General features: G+C 44.1%; 1 protein-coding gene across 2 annotated transcripts in view; it reads left to right on the top strand.

Annotated features, from left to right (window-relative positions):
* JARID2 (jumonji and AT-rich interaction domain containing 2) overlaps positions 1-24,869 on the top strand; it is a gene marked incomplete at its 5' end in the record, with an annotated part of 257,205 nt that overhangs the window by 96,159 nt on the left and 136,177 nt on the right. For both annotated transcript variants that reach the window (XM_084257154.1, XM_084257153.1), the window contains one exon: positions 23,377-23,512. In XM_084257154.1, the coding sequence (XP_084113280.1) occupies positions 23,377-23,512 (136 nt within the window). The remainder of the gene's footprint in view (positions 1-23,376; positions 23,513-24,869) is intronic.

The following is a 24,869-nucleotide window of genomic DNA, read 5'->3' as shown; positions in this document are numbered from 1 at the left end:
CTCCGGTGGCCGGGGAGCAGCCAGGGATCGAACCGGTGCTGCAGAGGCTGCGGGCAGCTTCGCAACCCAGCGCTCTACCATTGTGCCACCGGGGAGGCCCTAATGCAAAGGAATTTTGATACAATTAGTGTGTAATATAGAAAAGACAGTTTTCAAATCAAGCACCCAAAGTGATCCGTCCCCTTGGGGGTAAAAGTCCACCCAAGTAGGAGTGGCCCAGAGCAAGGCCCCAAAGCCTGCCACAGACTAAAGCACCTTCCAGTGGGGACCCACAGAAAAGGAGCAGAGACAACCAGACAAGTCTGGAGGGAAAAGAGGAAAATCAAAATCAAGACAAAAACCGCCATGGTCCCCTCCCCACGGGTCTCCCCCACATCTGAGACACCCCGTCCAGGACCAAAAGGCAAGCGCAGTTTCTTCACGTGTCTCTCGGCTCCATGTGCCTCCTCCAGGTCTCCTTCTGGCTCCTTCCTGCTTCCCTCCTTCCTCAGTCTCCTCTGCAGCTTCTTCTCCCTGCTCAGCTCCACCCTACCTTTGGGTGGTGCAGGAAACCTGGAACCTCCCCCTTTCCTGGGGACCACCCCGTTATTTCCCACACCTCTCCTTCCTGAAATCCTGTTTGTTTCTTAACACTCAAATTAATGTATTTTAATTCTTATAAGAAATTGTAATTCTTTATAAGAAAGTCTCAGCCAAGATTCCTGTGAGGCTGCAAGGAAAGCCTACTGGATTGTTAATAAGAAACTCTTTAGATCCTGCTCCCATACAACCACCTTCCTCAGCATTAATACACATTGTCCTCAGTCTTCAAGTTGTTTCCTAGTAGCACAGGCACTGCCACTGTGGGTACCAATTCAGGCTTAGACTCCTAAAGAAGCCTGGGGCAGGCTCACTCCCTGCATAGTCATGTATCCGTGGATGGGGCGGGAGGCCTGTGTCTGGGATACAGAGGGATTCCTGCATCTTCATCTCCCCCACCCCCTTAGTGCAGTCCTTTATCTCACTTCACTTGTCAACTTGAAGTTGTCTGAATGTCTACACAGTAGTTTACGTGGCTGTCGTTTCCCGTAGGAAGCACAGTCGATGGCATGCTTCCTGCTGGCAGAGTGGTTGAAAGGTAGCCTGCACGTCCAACTTTTTCTTTTAGACATGACTTTAGGTCTGACGTCACTGGAGAGTGAATGTTCAATGAATATATAAGATGTAGAGCAAGTTTAGAGAGAATGTGCACTGTAGCACAGTGGAGAGGGTATTTATTTGCAGAAGGCAACTTTTCTTGAAGTACATCAACACTTCCCTTTTTATTTCTGAACACTTGGGTATCTCATTTTATCCACACATCTGTCAGTGAGCATATGAGTTGTTTCCGGTTTTTGGCCACCATGTACATTTGATACAAGTTTTTGTGTGGGCGATAGCTTTTTACTTGTCTTGGGTATACGATTGGAATTGCTGAGCTTGGAATTGCAGAGTTACGTCATAACTGTGAACATTTTTTTTAAAGATTTATTTATGCATCAACATCTGGGGTACAGGCCAGAGGTGCGGGAGGGTGAAAGGAGTCACCAGAGACGGAGTGGGGAGCAGAACAGGCAGACTGACTGACATACACTGCTGAGGGGAGCAGCGGGCGAGACAGGAGAGGTCTGCTGCACCATGTGGGTAGCTCCCTGGCCAGGAATTGAACTCATGCTGCAGTGGCTGCCAATAGCTTCAGAGTGCTGTGACCTAGCCCCTTGTGCCACCTGGGGGGTCCTTACTGTAGTTTTGACTAGCATTTCCCTAGTGACTGATGCTGTCTACCATATTGTCTTGTGTTCATTATCCATTTCTATACCTCAGAGTTGACACATTATTTAATATCATTCTCTGTTATCTCTGAGAAAGTTTCAACATGTCCATATATTTTTCTAAATTTCTAGTACTAGTTTTGGAAAGAGCAGTTGGGTGATTAGGGGAAAAAGGCTTTGTCAGCTTAGAAAATAAAAAAAATGATTCTACAGGAAGTGCTATTTTGGACTAAATGAAAAAAAAAAAAAAGAAATCCTTTCCCTAAATGCAGTACATTTGGTATAGGTAATTTTTTAAAAAAATATTTATTTATGCATACAAGAACGGGGTATATGCCAGAGGTGCTGGCAGTGAGTGGATTCATCAGAGACGGAGTGGGGAATAGAACAAGCAGATTGACTGAAATACACTGCTGAGGGGAGCAGCGGGCGAGACAGGAGAGGTCTGCTGTGCCAGGTGGGTTGCTTCCTGGCTGGGGATGGAACTCGTGCTGCAGTGGCTGCCGTTAGCTTCATAGGTTGCATTTTAACCCATTGCGCCACCAGGAAGGCCCTGATATAGGTAAATTAACAATTAAAATTCTAGTTGTTGCAGGCTTAGATGGGGAGAGCTTAATCACATGAAATGATCCAATTCTTAATGTGCACCCCATGTTCCTCTTTATTGAGAAGCCAGAACAATAGTACAATCCCTCAACCAGTTCACTACTCTGCCATCCCCTATGATTTCAATACAGAAAAACATCTTTTCAATCAAAACACAATTATTGTTCTGTTTCTAGGGAAACATAATAAGCTTTGAGTGCTGGTAGTTTTATAATAGTCCGAGAGTTTCACCCATTATTGTTTATCTACTAAGATGTTCCTGCTTCATTCATGGGAAAAGTTGGGTTAACTGAATATATATTTACATTAAAAGAAAAGGAAAAATAGAAGTCCTGCCCCTCATTTTCCTGAAATGTCCTCATATAAAGTTCAAGGTATAGTTCCCCGGTGGGCCAGCACACCCCATTGTTCAACAGTGGACTATATAGTTCAGGCCCCAGCACCTTACTCAGCTATGAGGATACCAGCACCTCCTTTCTAGCATGTTGCGTAATGGCCCTCAAATATATTCAAGTCCTAGTCCCAGGAACCTATTTTATGTGTTGAAAAAGGGACTTTGTAGTTGTGCTTCACGGGGGAGATTATCCTAACTTGTTCAGGTAGTCCCATTGTAATCACATGGATTCTTACGAAACAGGTAAGAGGATCACAGGTAAGAGGATCACAGAAAGAAGTCATTTAAAAAATAAAAAAACAGCTGAGGTGAGAGGTTTGAATGATGTTCTTTGATTCATTCACTCATTGCATCAAATGGATGCGGTGGTTGAAGGCTCCACAAGCCAAGGAGTAGCGGCAGCCACCAAAAGCTGGAACCAGCAAGGAATTGATTGCTTCTCTAAGCAGAGCTTCCAGAAAAAAGTACTTTTGCAAGCACCTCTACTTTAGCTCCGTGAAACCGATTTTGAACTTCAACCTCTAGAGCTGCAAGAGAATAAATTCATCTTTGTTCCTTTGTCCCTTTCAAGAGGGGATAGACATGTGATGTTGGTGCCATTCATTAAACACTTTTTATGTGCCAGGCACTCTCTCTTACTCATGCTGTGGTAGGTACTCCTGTGACAGATAAGGAAGCAGTCCTATAAAGATAAAGTAAATCTTGATGGTTCACACAGCTAAGTAGCTCCAGACTCCATGATTTCAGCCAGTGGATTTTTATAGGAGGTTGGGATTCAAGCTTGAACTTACTGCCATGTAAGTTAACTTTTGACCCTCACTAATTTAAGATTAAAAACAATTTGCTGTCACCCTAGAAAACCAAGTGTTGAATTTATGTGTGTTACAGATCCACTTTCGCCAAATTACTGGTGGAAATCAGCTACTAGTTTAGTTAGGAAGCCCTAGACTATATATTTCAAAATGAGAATTTTATTGATGAAAAAATGCTGTGAAGAAAGTTAAAGTAGTTCTTCAGATTGGATGACTGGAGAGTCAGAAAATGCACACTTAACTAAGAAATGCTTGTTGTGATAAGGGGAGGTCCATAAGATGAAAATTGAAAAAAAATACAAGTGCAAAAGAGTTGGTTAGAAAATGAGTTGACACCACTGCAGAACTCCAGCAAGGGTACAATGAAACAAACATTGGAATTCTGGAAGAATATTCCTTTTTTTTTTTTTTTTAAAGGTTTATTTATTAATTCATACAAGATCTGGGATACAGGCCAGATTCATGGGAGGGTGAAAGGATTCAGCAGAGACAGAGCGGGGAACAGAACAGACAGACTGACAAAGTACACTGCTGAGGGGAGCAGTGGGTGAGACAGGAGAGGTCTGCTGCGCCATATGGGACCCTCACTGGCCTGCCGGAATCGAACCGGTGCTGCAGAGGCTGCGGACAGCTTCTCAGCACTGCGCTCAACCGCCCGTGCCACCAGGAAAGGCCCTGGAAAAATATTCGTGAGACCGTTGTGTTAATTATGACAGCAGTCCTTGCTTCCTTCCTTGTCTGGATAATTGCTTACCTATTGTTCTTCAGACTCCGAGTTTAGAGGGGAGCAACTCTCACATAACTCTAACCTGTCATTTGTAAATAGAAGGTTTATCGATTCACCAGGTTGTATAAATTATAGTTCCTCTGTGTTTTATTGATAATTTATTTCATTGATGCATTATTAGAAGTTGCTTATGAACATGATCAAAATAAATGGGATCCTATATTCACTTAGGTTGTAATATTAATGACGTGTTTTGCCTTCAGAAAATTTTTTAAATATTTATTTTTATTATGCATACAAGAACTGGGGTGTAGGCCAGAGGTGACGGGGAGGGGTGAGAGGATTCACCTGAGACAGAGTGGGGAGCACAACAGGCAGATTCACTGGAATACACTGCTGAGGGGAGCAGCGGGCGAGACAGGAGAGGTCTGCTGCGCCATGTGGGTAGCTCCCTGGCCTGGAATGGAACTCATGCTGCATTGACTGATGAGAGCTTCATAGCCATAAGACTTTAACCCCTGTGCCGCCAGGGAGGCCCAGATTTTTTTTTTTTTTTTAAGACATGGTAAAAGGTGATTGAAGTTTTGTTTTGCATACAAGAGTTTCTTTCTGAAGGCTAATATTATTATTATTTTTTTTAAATAATAAATTTTATTTTTATATTCCCCATACAATTGCAGCCCCCCCATTCTGACCCCAATCCCTCCCCTCCCGCCCCCGCCCCCCTAAAAGTGTCTCTGGTTCATAGTTTTTTGTTGATTTTGATTTTCACTTTCTTATAGTTATTCATTTTCCTGGTCCCTTATTTAAGTTTTCTAGATTCCTGCTATGAGTGAGAGCATCCGGTATTTTTCTTTTTCTTTCTGGCTTATTTCGCTGAGCAGGATCCCTTCCAGCTCCATCCTTGTTGCTGCAAACTGCATGTGTTTATCTTTTTTGAATGCTGAGTAATATTCCATGGTGTATATGGACCACCTCTTCTTGATCCAGTCATCTATTTTTGGGCATTTGGGTTGTTTCCAAAGCTTAGCTATTGTAAACAGTGCTGCTATAAACACAGGGGTGCAGGTGCTCTTTGGAATTGATGTTTCTGTGTCCTTTGGGTAAATACCTAGGAGTGGAATTGCTGGATCCTATGGGAGCTCTATGTTTAGTAGGTCCAGAAATCTCCACACAGCTCTCCACAGTGGTTGGACCAGTTTGCACTCCCACCAACAGAGCAAGAGAGTTCCTTTTTTTCCACACCCTCGCCAACATTTGTTGTTGCTAGTTTTTTTAGTATGTGCCATTCTCACTGGTGTGAGATGGTATCTCATGGTAGTTTTGATTTGCATTTCCCTGATGACAAGTGATGTTGAACATTTTTTCATATGCCTGTTGGCCATTTGCATCTGAAGGCTAATATTAAAGGGAAGGCTTCAGGATGCCGTTGGTCCTAAGCCCTTATGGCCAGGGCCAACTGAAAGCTCATCAGTAGAGACAGAGATCTCAGGATTCCTGAGATTATAGGTCTACACCCCGCTCCTCCCCAATCCCCCTACTCTCCTGGGCCAGCTGGCTCTTTCCTTATCAGCAGTGCATCACATTTCAAGTAAGTCTCTCAGAAAGCTGCTCAGGGTATAGTAAGCTAAGTGCAACACTCAGTGTAGATAGCGCGGATTTGTAGTAATGAAGACATTCATTTTCATAATAGAACAATTCTTGGTCAGGTGAATATAATCTATGTACTGGTCATGGTTCCAAGGCAAATGTGCAGGCTTATTTTTATGTTCTTCATTTACTTATGAGTAGTTTCTGTGCTTCCTGTCTCAGATCACAGATTCGTTAAGGATATGATTTAAATAGTACCCGCCAGCGAACTAGTCATTTCAAATTGATAACTTCAGTCGCTGTGGGGGCTGGTGGTTGAACTCGATGGCCTCACAGGTCTGTTGGCAAAGCACTCAGAGACTCAGGCTGCTAAGTTATTTTATTTATTGATGGAAGAAAATTGTAAGCAATTGGAATGGATCGGAAATTCCAAATACCAAAATTTGGAAAATAATAAATATCCAGGTTAATGAGAAATAAGTCCTTTGTCAAGTATTGTATTAAGCTATAGTTGTGGGGCTTTTCAGAAACTTCGTGTTTGTACCTTGGCGAATGAACTTTGATTAGATTCTCTTTTCCTAATGAAGGCCGGCTGCTTCTCTTGTGTAAGCTTCTTCCAGATGTGTCCTCGCAGCTCCCTGAGAAGCGCTGCCACTCTCCTCCCAGTTTATTGTTGGGCATGTAATTTTGTTTATGATGTTTTTGTTGCTGGTGGTTTTTCTTGTACTCTCTACTCTGACTCAGGAAGCCCACCCCCTTTTCTATTTATGGTAATTACTAGAGAGCATTTTATTTTGGCCCTTGGGGAGTGCCTGCTGTGTTTCTTTGTGTGGGCATGAGTGTTAAAATTGGAAAGTGTTTTCTTTGAGGTCAGGGCCTTTGTAAAACCGTATGTATGAAAAGTTCGTCAAACCCAACTGGCCATTGGTGAGGGGGGAGATCTGCTTTGTGTAGGATAACCTGTGCTCTCCACCCCTTCTTTCTTTGGAGACTTTCATTATCAGCTTTAAAGATACATCAAGTTATTGCATGGTACAAGGACAAGATGTGTCTCCTTTTGGTGGATGATCAAGCTCTTTGGGAGAGCTACCCTGGATAATTGGGGGGTGCTAAGAACAAAAAGGGGCCAGGCAGGCAGGCAGCTCGATCTCTTTTGAGGTACTCTGGAGGGTCGTTTACTGGAAAGAAAAGCGGAATTCTATGTTCGGTGTAGGAATCTCTGTGAAACCTGATGTCCTAGTTCTGATGGCATAAGAGGAGGGCTGGACTCCGCAGCTGTGCCCTTCAGCTGATTTGGAGGCTAGGGGATTCTGCAGTAGCTTGAGTTTTAGGTTAATGAACAGAAAAAAGCACCCACCTTAGGAAAACTTACCCAATTTAGTTCCTAGTTTTCATGATGGGATATTGGGTGAAAGATGATCTGCCTTTTAAATCTCTTCGCTCCTGATACAGTGAAACCAGTGAGCAGTCATAACTGTTAACACACATTTGTATCAGTTATTTTTTTTTTTTTTAAAGATTTTATTTACTTATACAAGCACTGTGTACAGTCAGAAGCACGGGAGGGTGAGAGAATTCACCAGAGCCAGAGTGGGGAACAGAACAGGCAGACTGACAAAGTACACTGCTGAGGGGAGCAGCGGGCGCCACTTAGGACCCTCACCTGGGCCGGGGATCCATCCGGTGCTGCAGAGGCTGCGGGCAGCTTCGCAGCCCAATGCTCAACCGCTGCACCACTGGGAAGGCCCTATCAGGTATTATTTTCATATTTATTACTCATAAATCCAAACTTATCTCTAACTCAGACATGCAGGTTTTCCTCATTCATTTGGAGGAACATTTTGAATTGGTTCCTTGAAGCTTACTTATGTTTCAGGGAATGAAAGCTTTAGTGTCAGGTAAAATTTTGTTTTTCTCGATTTCAGATACTCCGAAAGTTTTGTTTTAGAGAATTACTGTAAGAAAACCAAAAGGTGTTGTAATATGTTAATTTTGCTGTTTAAATGATTTCCTTAGTTACATGAGTATTACTTTATAAAAAAGGTTCATGTCCTTAAGGACCAATTATTAAGCTTCTCATGCATACTCATATTGATGTTAGAGTTGTCGGGATGTAGATTTTAATGCAGTGAGACTGTGGTTCCCAAGGTTCTGAGTGTTGATCGCTGGGCTATCTCAGGGCCGAGATTTCTGAATTGATCAAAATCTCAGGGTCCAGGCCCCACCCTGACTAGTTAAGTCAGAAATAGCCATGGGATTCTACTACTTCCAGCTCCCCAGGGATTTCCAGGCCACCTGGCTTGATGGCTAGTATTCTAGAGAAGTCCTTCCTTCCTGTGCTGCTCTAACTTGAATATTCAGCTCCACCAAGGGAGCTGCAAGAAATTGCCAGGAATTTGGGTTTGTTTACCGAAGGAGAAATTTGAAGAGAAAACACAGTGGGGTGTGACTGGTAGGTGGGAGAAATAAAAATGTTTATTACTTAGTGGGATTATTTTCATTACTCTTCCTCTAAGTCTCTTGGTTTATTGCTTTGGATTTCGTGCTCTTCTGCCCTTTGGGCTGTGACAGATTTTCCGTGGGTATTATGCCCAGCAGCGAGTGACAGGCTGAAGTAGCTGCTCTGAATCCTTCCTGGATTCAGCTGAGGAAACAGGTTGTAGTTGGTCTTACTCGCGCACAGGTCTTTCTGGCCTGTGACCGCTTGGAAACTTGTCTGCATGGTCTTGGTGTCACCTGCCCTGCAACTTGTGAGTAGACCCTGCTCCCCTGAGAGCGGGCCTTGGGCTTCTGTCTCCTTGGGCACCTGCTTCTACCTTGGGTGGGTCTTTTTTCTCATTTGCATGTGAAGCCCAGCTGTAAGAAGGGGTGTCATTGGGGTGTGACACTTATCTAGTGATTAGAATTTACGACTTCGCTTGTCTAAAAAGCACTTCCTAATTGGCAGCGCCCAGGGAGCTCCTGACACAGGCCCTGAACTTGGAGCTCTCCTCTCCGGCTGTCACGGGCACTCAGACTTGGCCCACCTGAGAAAGCTCGGTGTTTCCTTCCCCGCTTCCTTCAGCTGCATATTGCTGTTTTCCTTTTCTCCAGAGACAATTTCATCTAGGAAGATGAAAAATGTCGAAGTTCTTTGGCTCAGTTGTTCAGTTTTCTGATTATTTCTGGACGGTAACTCATGATCACAGCCTCTTGTCCCTCCGCACCTCTTGGCGCGGGCAGTTAGCACCCTCTTCCCTGCTTCCCTGTTTAACTCCCACACCACCTTTCAGGGTTTATTCTCTACACAACAGCCTGTGGGAGATTTTAAAAATGCAAATCAAATTCTGTTACTTCTTTGCTCAGAACTCTCCGGGGGTTTTCCCATTTAGAGTAAAATTGTCATCTCCCCACTTCTGCTTTGTTCTTTCACACACATTACCTGAAGTGTAAATGGTAAACTTGTACGTACATCCACTCGTGAAATGCTTTGTTGTGAAATGCCAGCATAGGAAGAATCCTGACTTGGCTTCTGGATAGCATGTTTGCTTTTGCCAACAGCTTTGGTTGGTTTAAAATGAGATTGGGGCCTCCCTGGTGGCACAGGTGGTTGAGCGCCAAGCTGTGAAGCTGCCCACAGCCTCTGCAGCACCAGTTCAATCCCTGGCCTCAGGCGAGGGTCCCACATGGCGCGCAGACCTCTCCTGCTGCGCCCGCTGCTCCCCTCAGCAGTGTACTTCATCAGTCTGCCTGTTCTGTTCCCTGCTCTGGCTCTGGTGAGTTCTCTCACCCTCCCGCGCTTCTGACTGTACCCAGTGCTTGTAAAAATAAACAAACAAACAAATAAAAATCTTTAAAAAAAAAAAAGAGATTGTTTCAGGGTGTTCAATCCTTAAAGACTTTGGGGGAGGGGACCTTGGTCAGTCTGTGGAGAAGCATGAGTCTTTTCACTTAACCCATACACTGGAACACTAGGTTTTAGAGGGATTTTGTAACTGTGGATAATCTATTGTGCATGAAAGATGAACTATTAGAACGGACTTGGATGCGGGAAGCCATGAAGGTTTACACTTTTGTTTCAGGCCACAAATAATTGTGATCTTTGCAGGCCATTGTGAAATAATGGTATAATTAAATGCTGTCCTTGGATTAGGAGTAGATTAATTTATTTGTGACTGGCTTGAACACAAAGTTTTGTGCTAAAGATCCTGGCCACATCAAATCTTGCATTTTGTGTAATAGCAAAAGCAAGAACTGAGTAAACGGACATGGTTGGTGAATTGATTCTAATTGTTCATCTATTTCTTGGTACCAGAGTATTGTTACAAGTCTATTCTCAATTCCCTTTTTTTGTATCTCTTTTGAGTCTGTCTTTACTGTTCAAGTCATTAATAATATTTACTTCCTCACCAGTACCTGTTTCTTGATATTTGTTTTGAGGTAGGGTTGAAAAGAGGAACACTGTTACAGCTACTTGACCTGTTCACACCTTATCCGTTGGGGGTATTAGCATTGTGGGAGAACTACAAACTCTCTGGGTACGTTGATTACATAATGTTTTTCTATTTCATGCCAGGAAACTTGGAAATTTCCCCGTAGCCATTAAGGAACGTTGGAAGACTCTTGAGTAGAGAAAGACATGGACTGAAGGTTTCAGAAATTAACTCAGTGCAGTGTGACTGTTTTTAGAGGTGTCTGAGGAGAAGAACCTGGTTGGTGGCAGTTCTTTTGGAAGGTTTCTTCTATAAGAGCGAGAGGAGAGGTTTCTTCTGAAAGTCTGTGTCCGTGTCCCAGGATTGGAGAGCTAGCACTGCCTGATTAGAGAGCGTGAATACTAAAAAAGGAGGTTCCAGGTCCCGCTTTAGTTTCCAAACCTAGCGTAGACAAGGAGGCTAATTGAAATATAATCATAGGCAGATGTGGGGGTGGGGAGATTGTCATGGATATTTAGATCATAAGTAGAGATTAGGAAGGACAGAAAAACCAGAGTTGAAGAATCAGGAAAAACCAGGGGGATGTCAGACGGCCAAGGAAAAGTTTGCATTACATTTGGCAGTCATAGTGTTTTTAGTGGCAAGGGGGAGAGTTTTCATGGAGGCGAGCGTGGCAGTCCAATCCAAAGCTCAGCCGGTCTGCATCTGGCTCTCCAGGGGTGATCTGGACCAACAGCATCTGCACCACCTGGGAGAGACTACAGGCTGGGACCTGAAGGTGTGGTTTATCAGACCCTGTCGTCATTTCTTAGGAATGCTCCAGTTTGTAACCACACCCCAGGTCTGTAATTTTGCACTTGAATCCAGGTCTCTTCCCCAGAGGTCACTGTTCTCTCCTTGAGCTTTCACCTGTCTGGTCTGTGTTTACTTTTATGAAATGTTACTGTATGTCGGCTGTGTGCTAGACTCATCTTTATGCATTGGGGACACATAGATGAATAAAGCAAATGGCAGGTACTCTGGAGTCGCACAAACTAGGCAGGACACCATCTGTCTTAACACCCCAGGCGCCTCAGGTTCATCATTTAGAAACAGTGCGTCATAACACTTCATAGGCAAGTTGTAAAATGCAGAGGAGAATATGCACATGAAAAAAATGAGTGTGTGGCTTGTTACATAATGGTTTACATATATTATTACTGGGAGGTGATATTTAGAGAGGAAAGCAGACGTTAACACGTATCTGGAGACCCATACCTGTCATAACGGGGGTGCAGTACAATCCCAGGGCAGTTGCTAACTGCGGGGAAGGCTGGAAGCCACATGCACAGGCGCTCAGGCCTGTTGGAATAAATGTGGCACTGTGTCTCAGTTTATTTTAAATCCAGAGACGGGGTGTATTTGTTTACTGAAATTTGAACAATTTCATGAAATGTCACAAAACAAATCCAGTTGTTTATAATGTAGCATAATTAGGCAAAATCAGCCCCCTGGGGTTAGGTGTCCACTTAGGCTGATATTCTGGCCAGGGTGAGTGGTCACTGCTGAGCAGCAAGCCCAGTACGGCAGTCAGATATTGACTGAGATCATAAAACTGGCACAGCCGTGTCCTGGGGTCCCAGAAAGCCAAAGTGTAAATTTGTCCTTATCTGCTACCCCGACCCACAGGCCCCTTACCTGGACTGTCCGTCCCTGTCAGTCCCAGGGCAGTGCCCAAGCCTCAGTCACTGTGTTGGGGCTGGGATACTGGCTGGTGGATACTGCCTGGTAGACAGGCACTTGTGTGGTCTTAACCCTAAAGATTTATTTTCTAGGGCATTCCGTAGAAGAATTTTGGAAGGCACAGAAAAAAAGCTTTGTGTGTCTTCAAGGTGTAGGCACAAGGGGGAGAAATTCCCACCCCTTTGGATTGTTGCAGTAAACAAAGTAACTTCCCTGTCTTCAAATAGGTTTCTCCAATAAAAAGGTAGGGTTTGTTTTGCCTCCTTGGAGCTGACCCGAAACCTGGTAATCTTCATTAAGTTTATTTGAACCGTTTCTCTTGAGACCCACAGGGCCCTCATTGACCTTAGCTCCACAAGCCAGGGTCCGTTGTTTTGGGCCAAAAACCTGCTGTGGACATTTTGGGGAGAGTCCTTCCTGCGGGGACTTACTTGCAGCAAGTGCTCTAGACTCTGTCTTGCACACACCCCCTGCAGAACTGAAAGGCCAGGTGTGGCAGGCAGGAGTTGTGTGACTGGGTAGCTGTACTTCAGGTACTTCTTGCTTACTTTCAACTTTTTCTGATGCAAGTTATTCTTGCATCCCAGAACTTTCCTGCTAAACCCGATCAAGATCCACGTTCTGAAGATTATCTCAGGAACCCAGAGAGTGTATTACAAGTAGGCCGCAGTCCCTTGAAACTCTAAATGCAAATGTATGCTCTAGAATCGTACTGTCATTAGAACTTTCTGTGATAATGGAAACATCCTGTACTTGTGTTGTCCGTTTCAAGGAACTTATGACTGTTAACTTCTTGGGTTGTGTAAAGTGCAGTTTATGGGACTTAATTAAGTTAATTGTAAATAGCCACATAGCCAGTGGCTTTTCTGTTGAAAAGTATAGATCAGAATATGCCTTTTTGGGGATTTTAAAGGGAGTATTCTTATTACCATAAAAAGGCTTTAATGATTAAGCATCCAAATCAGTTAGAATTCCTTTGGGAACCTTCTTGTTAATTTATTCCCAAATGAAGTTGTTGTACAGTCAGCATTGTGGATTCTGAATGGTCCCCTGTTCTGATTTGTTTCTCCAAGACACCAGGCAATTATTTATTTGTAATTTGATTTAATTCCCCCACCCCTCCAATGAGGCAGATTGGCAATACAGATTTCTGCTGATTCTTGGAGATAATAATCCTGCTGTATATCTTGGGTGTTTCTTGAGTCTGTTGAAACAACAAACTGTCAGAGGAAGAGCTGCAAGTGGGTTGAACCCCATGTTGCGTAGCCCTCCATGCAGCTCTCCCCGGACTGCACCGTTTAACCAGGGCTGTGCGATGTCGCAGGCCCTGCTCCTGCTGCCTTGACAACGGCGCTGTCTGACATGCTCAGATGCAAAAGAGCTGACTTGGCAGCTGCCCAGCAGATTTTTATAAAGGCTCAGTTGGTGGCCGGAGATTCAGGCTGTCAGAGTTGTGTTATGCAATAAATCGTTTTCAGCAGAAGTTCTTAATCCAATTTTAGCTGTAGCTTTTTTTTTTTTTAAATAGGCGGTAATCAAAGATAAGTACACATTATTTAATGGGAGTTTGGAAGAAGTAAAACTCTCCTTGCATAAGCATTTTCAGACCGTTTACTTTATCCTGGGAAGCATGTCTGTCTGAGGAAATTTACTGCTTGAAGTGCTTTTAATTTAAAATCAAGGCAGAGGAACATCATTTACAAGTTTAGGGAGTCACTGGCTTCCTGGCCACTTATTTTATGTCTAGATGTGAATATTCCCCCGATTTTCCTGATATTTTAATAGCGACATGGAACCATTTTATGAAACTAAAAAATGGATTACATCTGATAGATCTCTAATCGAGACAATAATTACTGTTTTGTTAAATGGGAAGAAACTGTGCTTTCAGCATAAGTTTCTTCTCTCCTGTTTTTCTTAAATTTTCTCACCTGTAAATCCTGGTTTGTATTGAATCTTTGCCAGGAATCAGCGTCCCCAACCATTTTTTTTGTTGTCACCTTTCATTGTTCTCACTTCATACTGTTGATGGAAGAGGCTGGCATTTCAGACAGCAACTAATTGTATTAAGTGGGATGATTTTAACAGCAGGTATATTAGAAACTTATTCCCCTGAAAGTAAAAGGTATTAATTTATAGGTATTGAGTCATTTTCCCTGGGAGGAGGAAAGGACTGTCAATTCTTTCCCCCCACCTCTGTCTTTGACCCTGTCTTTTAAGTTTTGTTTTGTTATTGGTCGCCTCCTGCAGATGTGAGACTGTCCTCACTATTATGTGGCATTTCCTGTTCCTCCAGCTTAGGATAGTGTAGGGCCTCCGACTTCATTCTCTTTTTAAAAGGTTCTAAATGGGCACATCACAATTTAATGCCTCATGGAACTGTGCCTGCCAGGTTGACATTTAAAATAGTAAGTTCTAGATTACAATTTAGCACAAAGGCATGTATCATACTTCCGGATCCTTGGTATGCATTGCATGATTATAAACTTTAGGGACAAGGTTAAAAATGATCTGAGTTGTTGTAAACTACACTCTTCTCCCTCCCCACGCCCCCCCCCATACTTTTTTTTAATTCAATAAATCTTTTTTTAAAAAGATTTATTTATTTATACAAGAACCAGGGTACAGACCAGATGCGTGGGAGGGTGAGAGGATTCACCAGAGCCAGAGTAGGGAACAGAACAGGCAGACTGATGAAATACACTGCTGAGCGGAGCAGCGGGCGAGACAGGAGAGGCCTGCCCGCGCCATGTGGGACCCTCGCTGGCTGGCCCGCAGGATGGAACCAGCATTGCAGAGGCTGAGGACAGCTTCACAGCAGGGCGCTCAATGGCCTGCACCACCAGGGGAGGCCCCCCCCCCCATCCCCCATACTTTTTAAATGTATTCACATCTGCTGGAAGGGTCCTGGTAAAATCGGGTGACCTACATCCCATAGCCACCAGTTGTCCCTGCATCATCATTAACAGTGCCCTTGGTTGGGGTGATGAAGCACATGGCCATTATCTGTGATGCATGAGTCTCTGTAGTTTGTTCACAAGTTATAGGAAGCTAACTATCTTCCATTTCACTTTTTAAAAATTATAATTGTTAGAGAATGTGTTTTTAAAAACTATCAGAAATGTACTTTTTCCTCTTTTATCCTTTTACTTTTTCCCGCCCTTTTGGGGGTCCTTCTTTTTAATCTTCTAAACCAAGAGGACCTGAATTTGAAACCATAATAAAAAGAAAGACATGGGTAAAATGTATAGGATGCTTTGGATATGCTCCTAGATTTGAGACTTTCTGTTACACAAGGTTGTACAGGCCAGTGAGAGGAAATCCCTCCTTGCTTTTCCTCTGCTCCCCCCTCCCTCTTACTAATCTAGCTAGCGCTGGCGCTCATGAAACATTTCCATTCACTTCTTAATAAGTAATTTTCATCTTGTTTTCATTTAGGAGTCATTGCTAGTTACATACTTGGCGTGTTCTCTTTAATAACAGATTTCTGACTTTTGAAATTGCGCTTCCTGACCTGGCACCTGCCACGCAGTGGACCGATTAACTACCCGATTGCACGTGCCAGCTGCTCTTTCTGGAGCTGTATGACCTATGGCAAGAGACCGAAATATCTCTCGAAAAATATCGTGATTATTTCCTTTTCAACCCGTTTTGTTTTCTCTTCTGCCTCCTTTACCCATTTTAAGGGAGAAAGCTGTGATACAGACTTTATACCTGGAGAGTGGGGTATGGGGAGGGGGAGCAGGATGGAGTGGGTTGGACTGAGCAGGGAGCCATGAGTGTTTGCCCTGTCAGCTCCAAGCCCAAGTCTGGTACACGGTCTACTCCAGTATTTGTTTGCTAGCATTATAGTCATGGTCACTTTTTATATCGTTACGACGCCAAGGGTATCTGTTGCTTTCTTCCTCACTCCCGTCTTAATGCCAGGATCGCCTTGTTTCTTGAGATATTGAAGGCCCATCTTGTTGGGGAGCAGCTGCATGTGAAGGCTCTGCTTGGCGTGTGACTGCACGGAGGAGGTGGAGGGAATGACTTTCCTGTATCAGTGAACGGATCAGTCTCGAGACAGTAAATTAGCAGAACTCGTGTCGCAGTTATAGTGTATAATCAATCAAATCAATAGTCCAGTGATTTAAAGCAAGGATCATTGGGGGGGGGGGCATTTTGAGTGATCAGCAGATTTATTTTAGTTAGAATGCCTAATTTCAGGCTTTATTAAAACTTATTATTGATTGGAATTTATCACCTCACTGGAGACTTGGGGTAGGTGATAACTAAGGTGCACTCGAAATTATTCATACTTTTGCCCTCCACCCCATCCCTTCATGAGAGTTCCTGGGCAGAACTCACAGTGCACAAACTCCATTTTAATAGTGTTTGGAAAACAAAAGTTTTCCATAAAGTGTCAAAGCTGACTTGTATGCATAAATGGATAAATCTTTAAAAAAAAAAAATAACCAGAGACAGAGTGGGGAATAGAACAGGCAGATCTACTGAAATACACTGCTGAGGGGAGCAGCGGGTAAGACAGGAGAGGTCTGCTGCGCCATGTGGGCAGCTCCCTGGCCGGGGATGGAACTCGTGCTACAGTGGCTGCGGATAGCTTCATAGGCTGCATCTTAACCCCTTGTGCCATCAGGAAGCCCCAGCTGACATGTTATTTCTGTTTTCAAAACCTCATCACAATCTCCTTCCACCATGGCTTGTATAACTTTCTCAACCAGCTTAGTCCCAATTCCATTTCTGCTATATTTGGAATTCACGGCTGCCAAGGCCATATAACCTCTGCAGAACATATTTTGATGCATATCCAAGTAGCGAATGATCATACCTACACAATCCTCTATCACGGCCAAGAAGCACAGCTGTGGCCAGCTGTGGATAAATTATCTACAGGTATAAATGGAGTAAGGTTCAGACAGACCTTTGGCTATCATGATGTCAGGCTTTTGTAGCTCTGATTCATATTGGATATAACATATGGTCTCAACTTCCCCAGGCTCACCCTCCCTGCCCCAGGGGCTGCTTAAAGCAGCAGCCTGGTGGTCAGGGATGAGTACTGCAGCTGCTGATCTCCTCCTGCTCAGTGCTCTCCTGGGGATTTGTTCCCCAGTGCTGCGTCCGGCAAGGCGGGAAGCCAGGTTATGTCCTAGTGGGTACAGGAGGGACAACCTGTAACCAGTCCATCTTGTGCTGTCTTTTCTGTCTTGTAAAAGAAAACATGTACTTCACGTGGTTAAGGAGTTCTGCTTGGTTTCCATTATGCACGTGTGGCTTTCTCTTGTTGGACTGTGCTGTGTGTTGCTTTGGTAGAGCAGAGCGTCACGGGAACGAATTCTGCACTAGGAGCTGTGCTTTTTGTCAGATTGGGGACCTCTGGGTTTTACTTCATCATGAAAAACATTGACTCCCAACAAATAAAATCACCATGGAGGGTCTAGTTAACTGCAAGCTTAATGAGATCCTACAGTGTAATGTGGCTGCTGAAATTTATACCAACTCTGGGATTTGTGTATGGACAGAGAAGTGTTCTTATTGCATATGTTGGTCCTATGAGGAATATTTTTCACATGTTGGAATACATGTTTGATTCTGGATGTCAGATTTTAAAGGGAAGCTAACCCAGATTGGGTAATCAGAAGATGAAGGTTTGAGGGCCCAAGTCACACAGGAACAATTCATGATACGAACATTACATTCTACCCCTTTATTTCCATCTTGTACTATTTGATCACTTGTTTGAGTTTGGTGATAAGAAGTCAGAGGAAGATTTCTCAGAGCTTATTAATGTAGACTTCATTATGACAGGAGAAACCATAACTGTAGGTAGAGATGTTAGCAGTATTGATCTTGATTTCTCACCTTTGCCTGTATTCTGATGGATATTTAAACATGATATGAAATGAACACAGGATCAGAAACTCGTGTGTACAGTAGAGCTTTGGAAACTTTAATGTACTGAGGAATTACCCGGGGAGCTTGTTAAAATGCAGATTCTGATTACGTGGGTCTAGAGTGAGTTTGACTTTCTAGCAAGATGCCTAGTGGTTAAGGTATAGGTGGTCTGTGGCTCACACTTAGAGTTGACAAGCACCTGGATGGAAGGAGGTGATAGAACCTGGACTTGTCAGCTTTGGAGAATTGTTAGGTGGTGTGGTGCTGTGTTCTTTCTTTTCTTTTTTTTTTTATTTTTGGTAATACTGATTATAATCTTAAGCATTCCAGTTCAGTTTTTGCCCACGTGCCATTTTTGATAAATTCTCTATTTATTTCGAAGATTGGCAAAGACTTTGCAAATGGAAAGATAACCAACCCTGCCACTTTCACATCTGAAGATTAGTCTTGTATTTGTCAAAGAAAAGGATTTTAGCCATCAGTAAAGGTGAATGCAGATCTATGTAATGAATTTCATGCTTCTCCTCATAGCACATCCAAGTGTTTTAATTTTCTTAAATATTTATTTATTTATGCATACAACAGCTGGGGTATAGGCCAGAGATGTCGGGGTGAGAGGATCCACCAGGGACAGAGTGGGGAGCAGAACAGGTAGACTGACTGAAATACACTGCTGAGGGGAGCAGCGGGAGTCAGGAGAGGTCTGCTGCGCCATGTGGGTAGCCCCCTGACCGGCCAGGGATTGAACTCGTGCTGCAGTGACTGTGAATTGCTTCATAGTGCGGTGCTTAACCCCTTGTGCCGCCAGGGAGGCCCCCAGATGTTTTACTTTTTGTTGGTGCATGCACAGCATTTGTTTTGGGGCTGGGGAAACACATAAACAGATAAGAGGGGGCAGAAGTGAGGAAAATGGGTGCATTGTCTGCGAGGATCAATTGTCCCTTTCTAGTTTCTCATGGGCTGTCAACCCAGAGGTCTATGGCAGTAGCCATTTTTTAATCTTTAATGGCTAAAGTCATAAGGTCAGACACAAACCCTGGGCATCACTGTGAAGCTGCTGGCCTTGTCAGTGCCTACTCTCCTCCTGTGTCTTCCTCTAAGCCAGGAAAGACAGAGAATGTCTATGGGAGCATTCGAGAAGGAGCCAAGAAAGGTTTTTTTCCTCCTGTCAAATCTTGAGTGATCCTTTTGTCTCCCCATCAAATGCTGAGTGATTCCATGTGTGGAGAAGGGAGTTCTAGGGCCTGGAGTGATCTGACAATTAAAAGAGGAAATGTTAGATTTTTTGTGCACTGTAGCATGGTCATCTGTTGACTTGAAAACAGTGACTTGGTAATAAATAATTGCATACATGAAGTGGGGAGAATGTAGTGGGAGGCTGCTGGGAGATCCCAGGAAAAGGATCCTGGATAGATGTTGGTGATCGAGGCAGGGAGAAGACTAGTTAGTGTCCAGGGAGTGTTGTGTGAAGTAAGTGGTCAGTATTTAGCTGAAGGTTAGGGCACCGTGGTCTTGAGGGCTAGGGCCTGGGAGGTGATGGCAGCCCCTGTGTGGAAGGATTTCTTCAGGAGGCCCATGTGCTCCTGCTGAGAGTGAATGGTGCAGGCCAGCCCCCTCGGGAGTAGATACTGTGGGGAGTAGCTGTGTTTGAAGTCAAGAAAACTGCAGGAATTTCAGTCACTTCCCCGAAAAACATCCTGGATATCACATAAGGTTACTGGCCGGCTGCGTATGGGTTAAGGTTGAATGGAAAGAAGAAGATAGAGCTTGAATTTCTGTTGTTTTTGCAGAAATATGTTTTTGAGCGCTTTCGTTATCCAGCATATTCAAGATGTTGGTTAACAAGAGGTAAACAGGAGAAATTATTTCCTGATATCACACAGATACCCTTTAAATGGTTGATTAAATCAGACAGCTTTGGAAAAGGGGAAGGTAGAGGGAGGCTGTGTACTTAACAGGCTCTACAAGCTCTGAGAGAGGTGTTTGTGTTTCCAGTGTGTGACCTGTAATGATAGGTAACGAGGTTTCTAGAGCACTAAGTACTTGGACTGATCAGTGAGATTATAGCAGCGTGAGTGTTGGCTGGAAGGCCCCAGCTCCTGCCCTTGTGGATGGCTCTGTGTGGTCTCCTGGTTGGTGCAGGCCCATTTTGCTTTCTGCATTTTGAATTCCACCAGGGAGGACTGTAAGTTTAAAGTAGGGTGATTCATTATTACTGCCGCTGCAAAATGCAGCTTATTAATTTAATTTCTGAATTATTATCTTCTCTTGAGCGTTTGGAAACAGAAGAGTCATCTTATTATCTAGTAGGTTTGTCTCTTACATCAACATTGAGGGAGGTGACAAGCCTTGACCGGCTCTCTAGATGATGAAAGAACACTGATTTTTTTTTTTTTTTTTTAAAGGGAAGGAGGTTGATTTTTAGTATCTTAACTTTTGAAACCCTATCATCTGGGCCCTGGATTTGCTTTTCTTCTACCTAAAGTACTTTATAGGTATGATAAAGCTGCTTGTGTCAGTAAGTGAATCTTAAATGCGTCCTCTTTTGTGGGACTTTTCAACTGACATGGTGGATGTTATAATTAGATTTTAGTTGCAGGGGTTGTAATTCTCTCACGGAAGCCTGAAGTCAGAAAAAAAGGCACCAGCATGAGCAGGATGTAGTAAATCGTCAGGAATTTTGCACTGAGGCTATTTTGGGTCTTTGTAATTTGTAAGTTGTGTGTATGTAGGTAATAATAGTTTATAATCACGTCACTGTTTGTTGTGGAGATGTAAGCGATGAGATGGGGACCTGGTTCTAGTGAAGAAAGTTCTGCTGGTCAGGCACTTGGTGTCCGGCTGCCTTCATGTGCTGGCCTGACTGGCTGAGAAGGTGGTTGACCCCTCCTCCATGTTGAGGACATTCTTCAGAGGCAAATGCTAATCTAGGGGACTTCCAGGCAATCTCAGGGAGCTTCCAGACAAAGTCAAGGGGAGTGGCTACAAAAGTGAATCCAGCTAGGGCTTCCCCTTGGGGCTCAGGTGGTTGACTGCCAAGCTGTGAAGCTGTCTGCAGCCTCTGCTGGTCTGCGAGGGTCCCACATGGCGCTCAGACCTCTCCTGCCGCCCGCTGCTCCCCTCAGCAGTGTATTTCATCAGTCTGCCTGTTCTGTTCCCTGCTCTGTCTCTGGTGAATCCTCTCACCCTCCTGCGCATCTAGCCTGTACCCCGGTTCTTCTATAAATAAACAAATTAAAAAAAAAAAGTGAATCCAGCTAATTCTGTTCTGTGTTGTGTAGCTAAACTTCCCGACTTTGCCTCAGGTTGGCTTTTTGGCTATTCAGTTGAGGCCTAGTTGGAGTGCTGCTGTTTTGTTTTTGTTTTTTAGCCCTGTTAGGAAGGTCTTCAGTGACTTTCACCAATAGCAGTTAAGAAAGTTTGTGCATTCCTTCTGTCAGGTTGAAGCAGAGTTTGCTGGCTGCTTTGAGCTTTCACATTTAAAGTTTGAACTGTTTGAATAACATTGGCCATGCTCTCCTCCCCTACAGGGGCTGCCCCAGCAGACGGAAATCTCAGCTTGGCAGGCCCATGGGGAGCAGAAGGCCGGCAAGGGGGAGGTGGAAATCCTAGCTCTCTCTGGCTTGTTCTTCTCTTCCCCTCATTATGGAAGGTAGAGGCTGAGCTAGGAAGATACAGAAGAACTCAGAAACTCCTGAGACTTAACAAACGCACTGCTTAGTTATTTAGGGCTTAGAATGTCTATGTGGTTGAATTTCTAAGATGTAGCTTGTGTTTATGCTAAGTGTAGGAAATCGTGACCTTGAAAAGACCTCAGATATTCTAGCCCCCCTGACAGTCCTGTGGAGGCTTTCCGTGACCCACAGCAGCCGTGAGTGTGAGTAGCAGCCAGTTCTGTTGGACATGGCGCAGGCAGCCCCCTAAGTTCCAACTCGGTCCACCTTGGAGGTATCTGGCCTCCTGTTTGAACAAAAAGAACCTGGATAGTCAAAATCCTGCCCTTTTTTTTTTTTTTTTTTAAACCCACAGTGTTAATGTTTCCTTCATTTTCCTCAGGCCCAAAATGTCTGAGAAGCTCAAACACTTGTATCTTTAAATTAAACTCTTATAAAATGCTTAAGTCTTGAAGTGGGTCTGTGTAACCAAGGACTCCTTAGAAGAGAACAGTGAATATCCTTTGCCAGGTGAATCAACACGATTCTTTAAAAGCCACCATGGGGTTGGGCCTCCCTGGTGGCGCTAGGGGTTAAGTCTCAGCACTATGAAGCTGTCCGCCATTGCAGCATGCGTGAGTTCGATCCCTGGCCCCAGAGCTGACCCACATGGTGCAGCAGACTTCACCTGGCTCACCTGCTGCTCCCCTCAGCAGTGGATTCCAATGGATCCACCTGTTCTGCTCCCCGCTCTGTCTCTGGTGAATCCTCTCACCCCCTGCACCTCTGGCCTGTACCCCAGTTCTTTTAGGCATAAATAAGTCAATCCTATAAAAACAAAAACCAAAACACCTTCTTGCTGGTTCCCTGAAACACCTCAGCTTATATACCTACCACCTCTGTCTTCCTGGACTTGGCTCTTAATGTTTCAGGTCCCCCCCGCTTTTTTTTTCTTTGTTGCTTTCTAATTTTACACTTTTTATCTTTACTCCTGGAAATGATCTCTGCTGACTTCAGTACCCCTTCTCCAGCCTCATCTTCCTTTTGATCCTTCTTATAAGAACATGCATTGAATGAGATTCAACAGGCCTAAGAGAAACATGCTTCCATATTAGACGCTTAAAACCTGTTAGTTTTTTTCTTTTTTCTTTTTTAAATCTCTCCCACAAGGCCTGACTTCTGCCCTCTCTCCTTTCTCTATCCCAAGATCCACTGCCTTTTTCTGCAGTGGTCTGTCTTTTTCATTTGAGACTCATTTCCTTAAGAGGCCACTGTAGGTCCAATTTCGTTTCTTTTGATTGATCTGGAAATTCCTCGGTGATATCAATAGTACCAACCCCCAACGACAAGAAACATTTCCAAAAGAGAGTGCAGCCTGTGTGTGTGAGGACTGGGGCATTCTGATGTCACTTACTGACTTTACCAAAACTTCAGGACAGAGGTTCATGGCACCCCTGGTTTGGTGTGGTGGCTCCTTTTTCTAACCTTTGCCAGGAATCTAAAACTGCAGCCTTAACTAAAGAGGACATTTGCATTTGCATTGGAGTCTCTAAAAGAAGGAGAGAGCTGTGTTTTTCTTCAGTCTCTCTTTCAGCACTTGTGTTAGCCTTTTGCTTTTTGGTCTTTGCAGATTTGGGAGGGGCACATACCATGTAATTCTGATCTCTGAACCTGTGTATGGGTCGTGCGATTCCTGTTAGGAAATTAAAAAATGTTTATCCTGACTTGCTCTCTTTGAAGTAACCCCCCTTTTCCCCTTTCTTATATTTCTCCAGGATGACAGTGATGGGATTCCATGGTCAGAAGAACGGGTGGTACGTAAAGTCCTTTACTTGTCTCTGAAGGAGTTCAAGAATGCCCAGAAGAGGCAGCACGGGGAAGGCATTGCTGGGAGCCTGAAAGCAGTGAATGGTGAGTTGACTGGTTGGAAATGGATGATCCCACTTGGCACGGGCCTGTTTCTGAATTGGACGTGTTTTGGGCAGCTTGTGCATCGCAGGCTAGGCCCTTAATGGCAGTTATTCTGAACATCCTATTGGGCTTATAGATGCATTTTTATGTTCCTTTAAATGCTGCATCATGCAACTGGCAGGGTGCCTTATTCTGTTCCCTGTAGACACGACCAGGGCTGTGATCTGATTTCTGCCAGTTCTTGGTTGAGTGTGGTGGCACAGTCTTACGGGGTTTCCTGTGGTTATCTGTCTTTCTACCCAAGTAGAAATCTTTGATGATCTTGCTTCAGTGTGGGATTTCTCGTTCTTATCCCCTGTTTGTATAGGAAGTAGCCTAAATCTATGGCATGCCCACTGTCCTTGCAGCTTTCTGACTCACCAGCTTCCTAAGTACCCGCTTCCTTCCTTGCTGATCAGGCTGGGCAGGTTGCTACACGGCAGCAGGTATACAGTGGCATGGGATTCTTGGAGCAACTGGATCCCAGAAGCCTGAGCGGAAACTTGCTCTGATGTTTTTTTGTTTTTTTTTTTTTTTTTTTTTTCTGATGTCTCTTTTTAACAGGGTTAGCATGGTTTAGATGAAATCGTCCGGTGAAAGCCATTTCAGAAGAAGCATTTGATTGTTGTGGACATGTTTTTGTTGTTGTTGCTTTGTTTGGAGCACGTGGCTGTGAGTGGCATTCCACAGCCTCTTGTGTATTTATTAATCTTTTTGAATTACAGATAAATGTGAATGAATGATCATGTTGTGGTTTGTGCTTGTTTGGAGACAGGAGAAGAGGAAGAAGCAGTTCTCTTCTGGAGAGTGTTGGCTCTGGTCATGGGTAATAAGAGTTATTACATGTGGGGTACGATGACCTCCCTGGCCTGGCCAGAACTTGCTCGGCCACCCACCTGTGTTCTCTCACCCTCTTTCAGTTTTGTGTGACTTGAAACAAGACTCTCAGGACGTCTGGGCCAACATGGGTGGGAAAGACCATTTTTGAATTTCTTTAGCATTGGCAAAAGCAAAGCAAGTAGTGAAGTGTATGAGCACCCCGAGGGTGCCTTCTGTGCCCCTCTGTGCTGTGGGACCTGCAGCAGGTAGCACCCCGCCCATTCCTTGGCTGCTTGTGATAGTGAAGTCTCTATTGAGAGAGTAGTTGGTGTGATGGTCCTGGACGTGATGATTCTTGTCATTGCTTCACTTTGAACATAATGTTTTGCTTGATTAAATTTTGAGGGAGGGCCTGCGGCTTACTGTCCACTCTCCTGAAGTAAGATAGAGCAGTGACTGCTCTGGGTGTAGATCTCACTTGTGTTAAGAGGTGGCCTCA

The sequence above is a fragment of the Talpa europaea genome (assembly GCF_964194135.1).
Source record: "Talpa europaea genome assembly, chromosome: 2".
NCBI lineage: Eukaryota > Metazoa > Chordata > Mammalia > Eulipotyphla > Talpidae > Talpa > Talpa europaea.
This window is presented reverse-complemented; position numbering and strand designations above follow the sequence as displayed.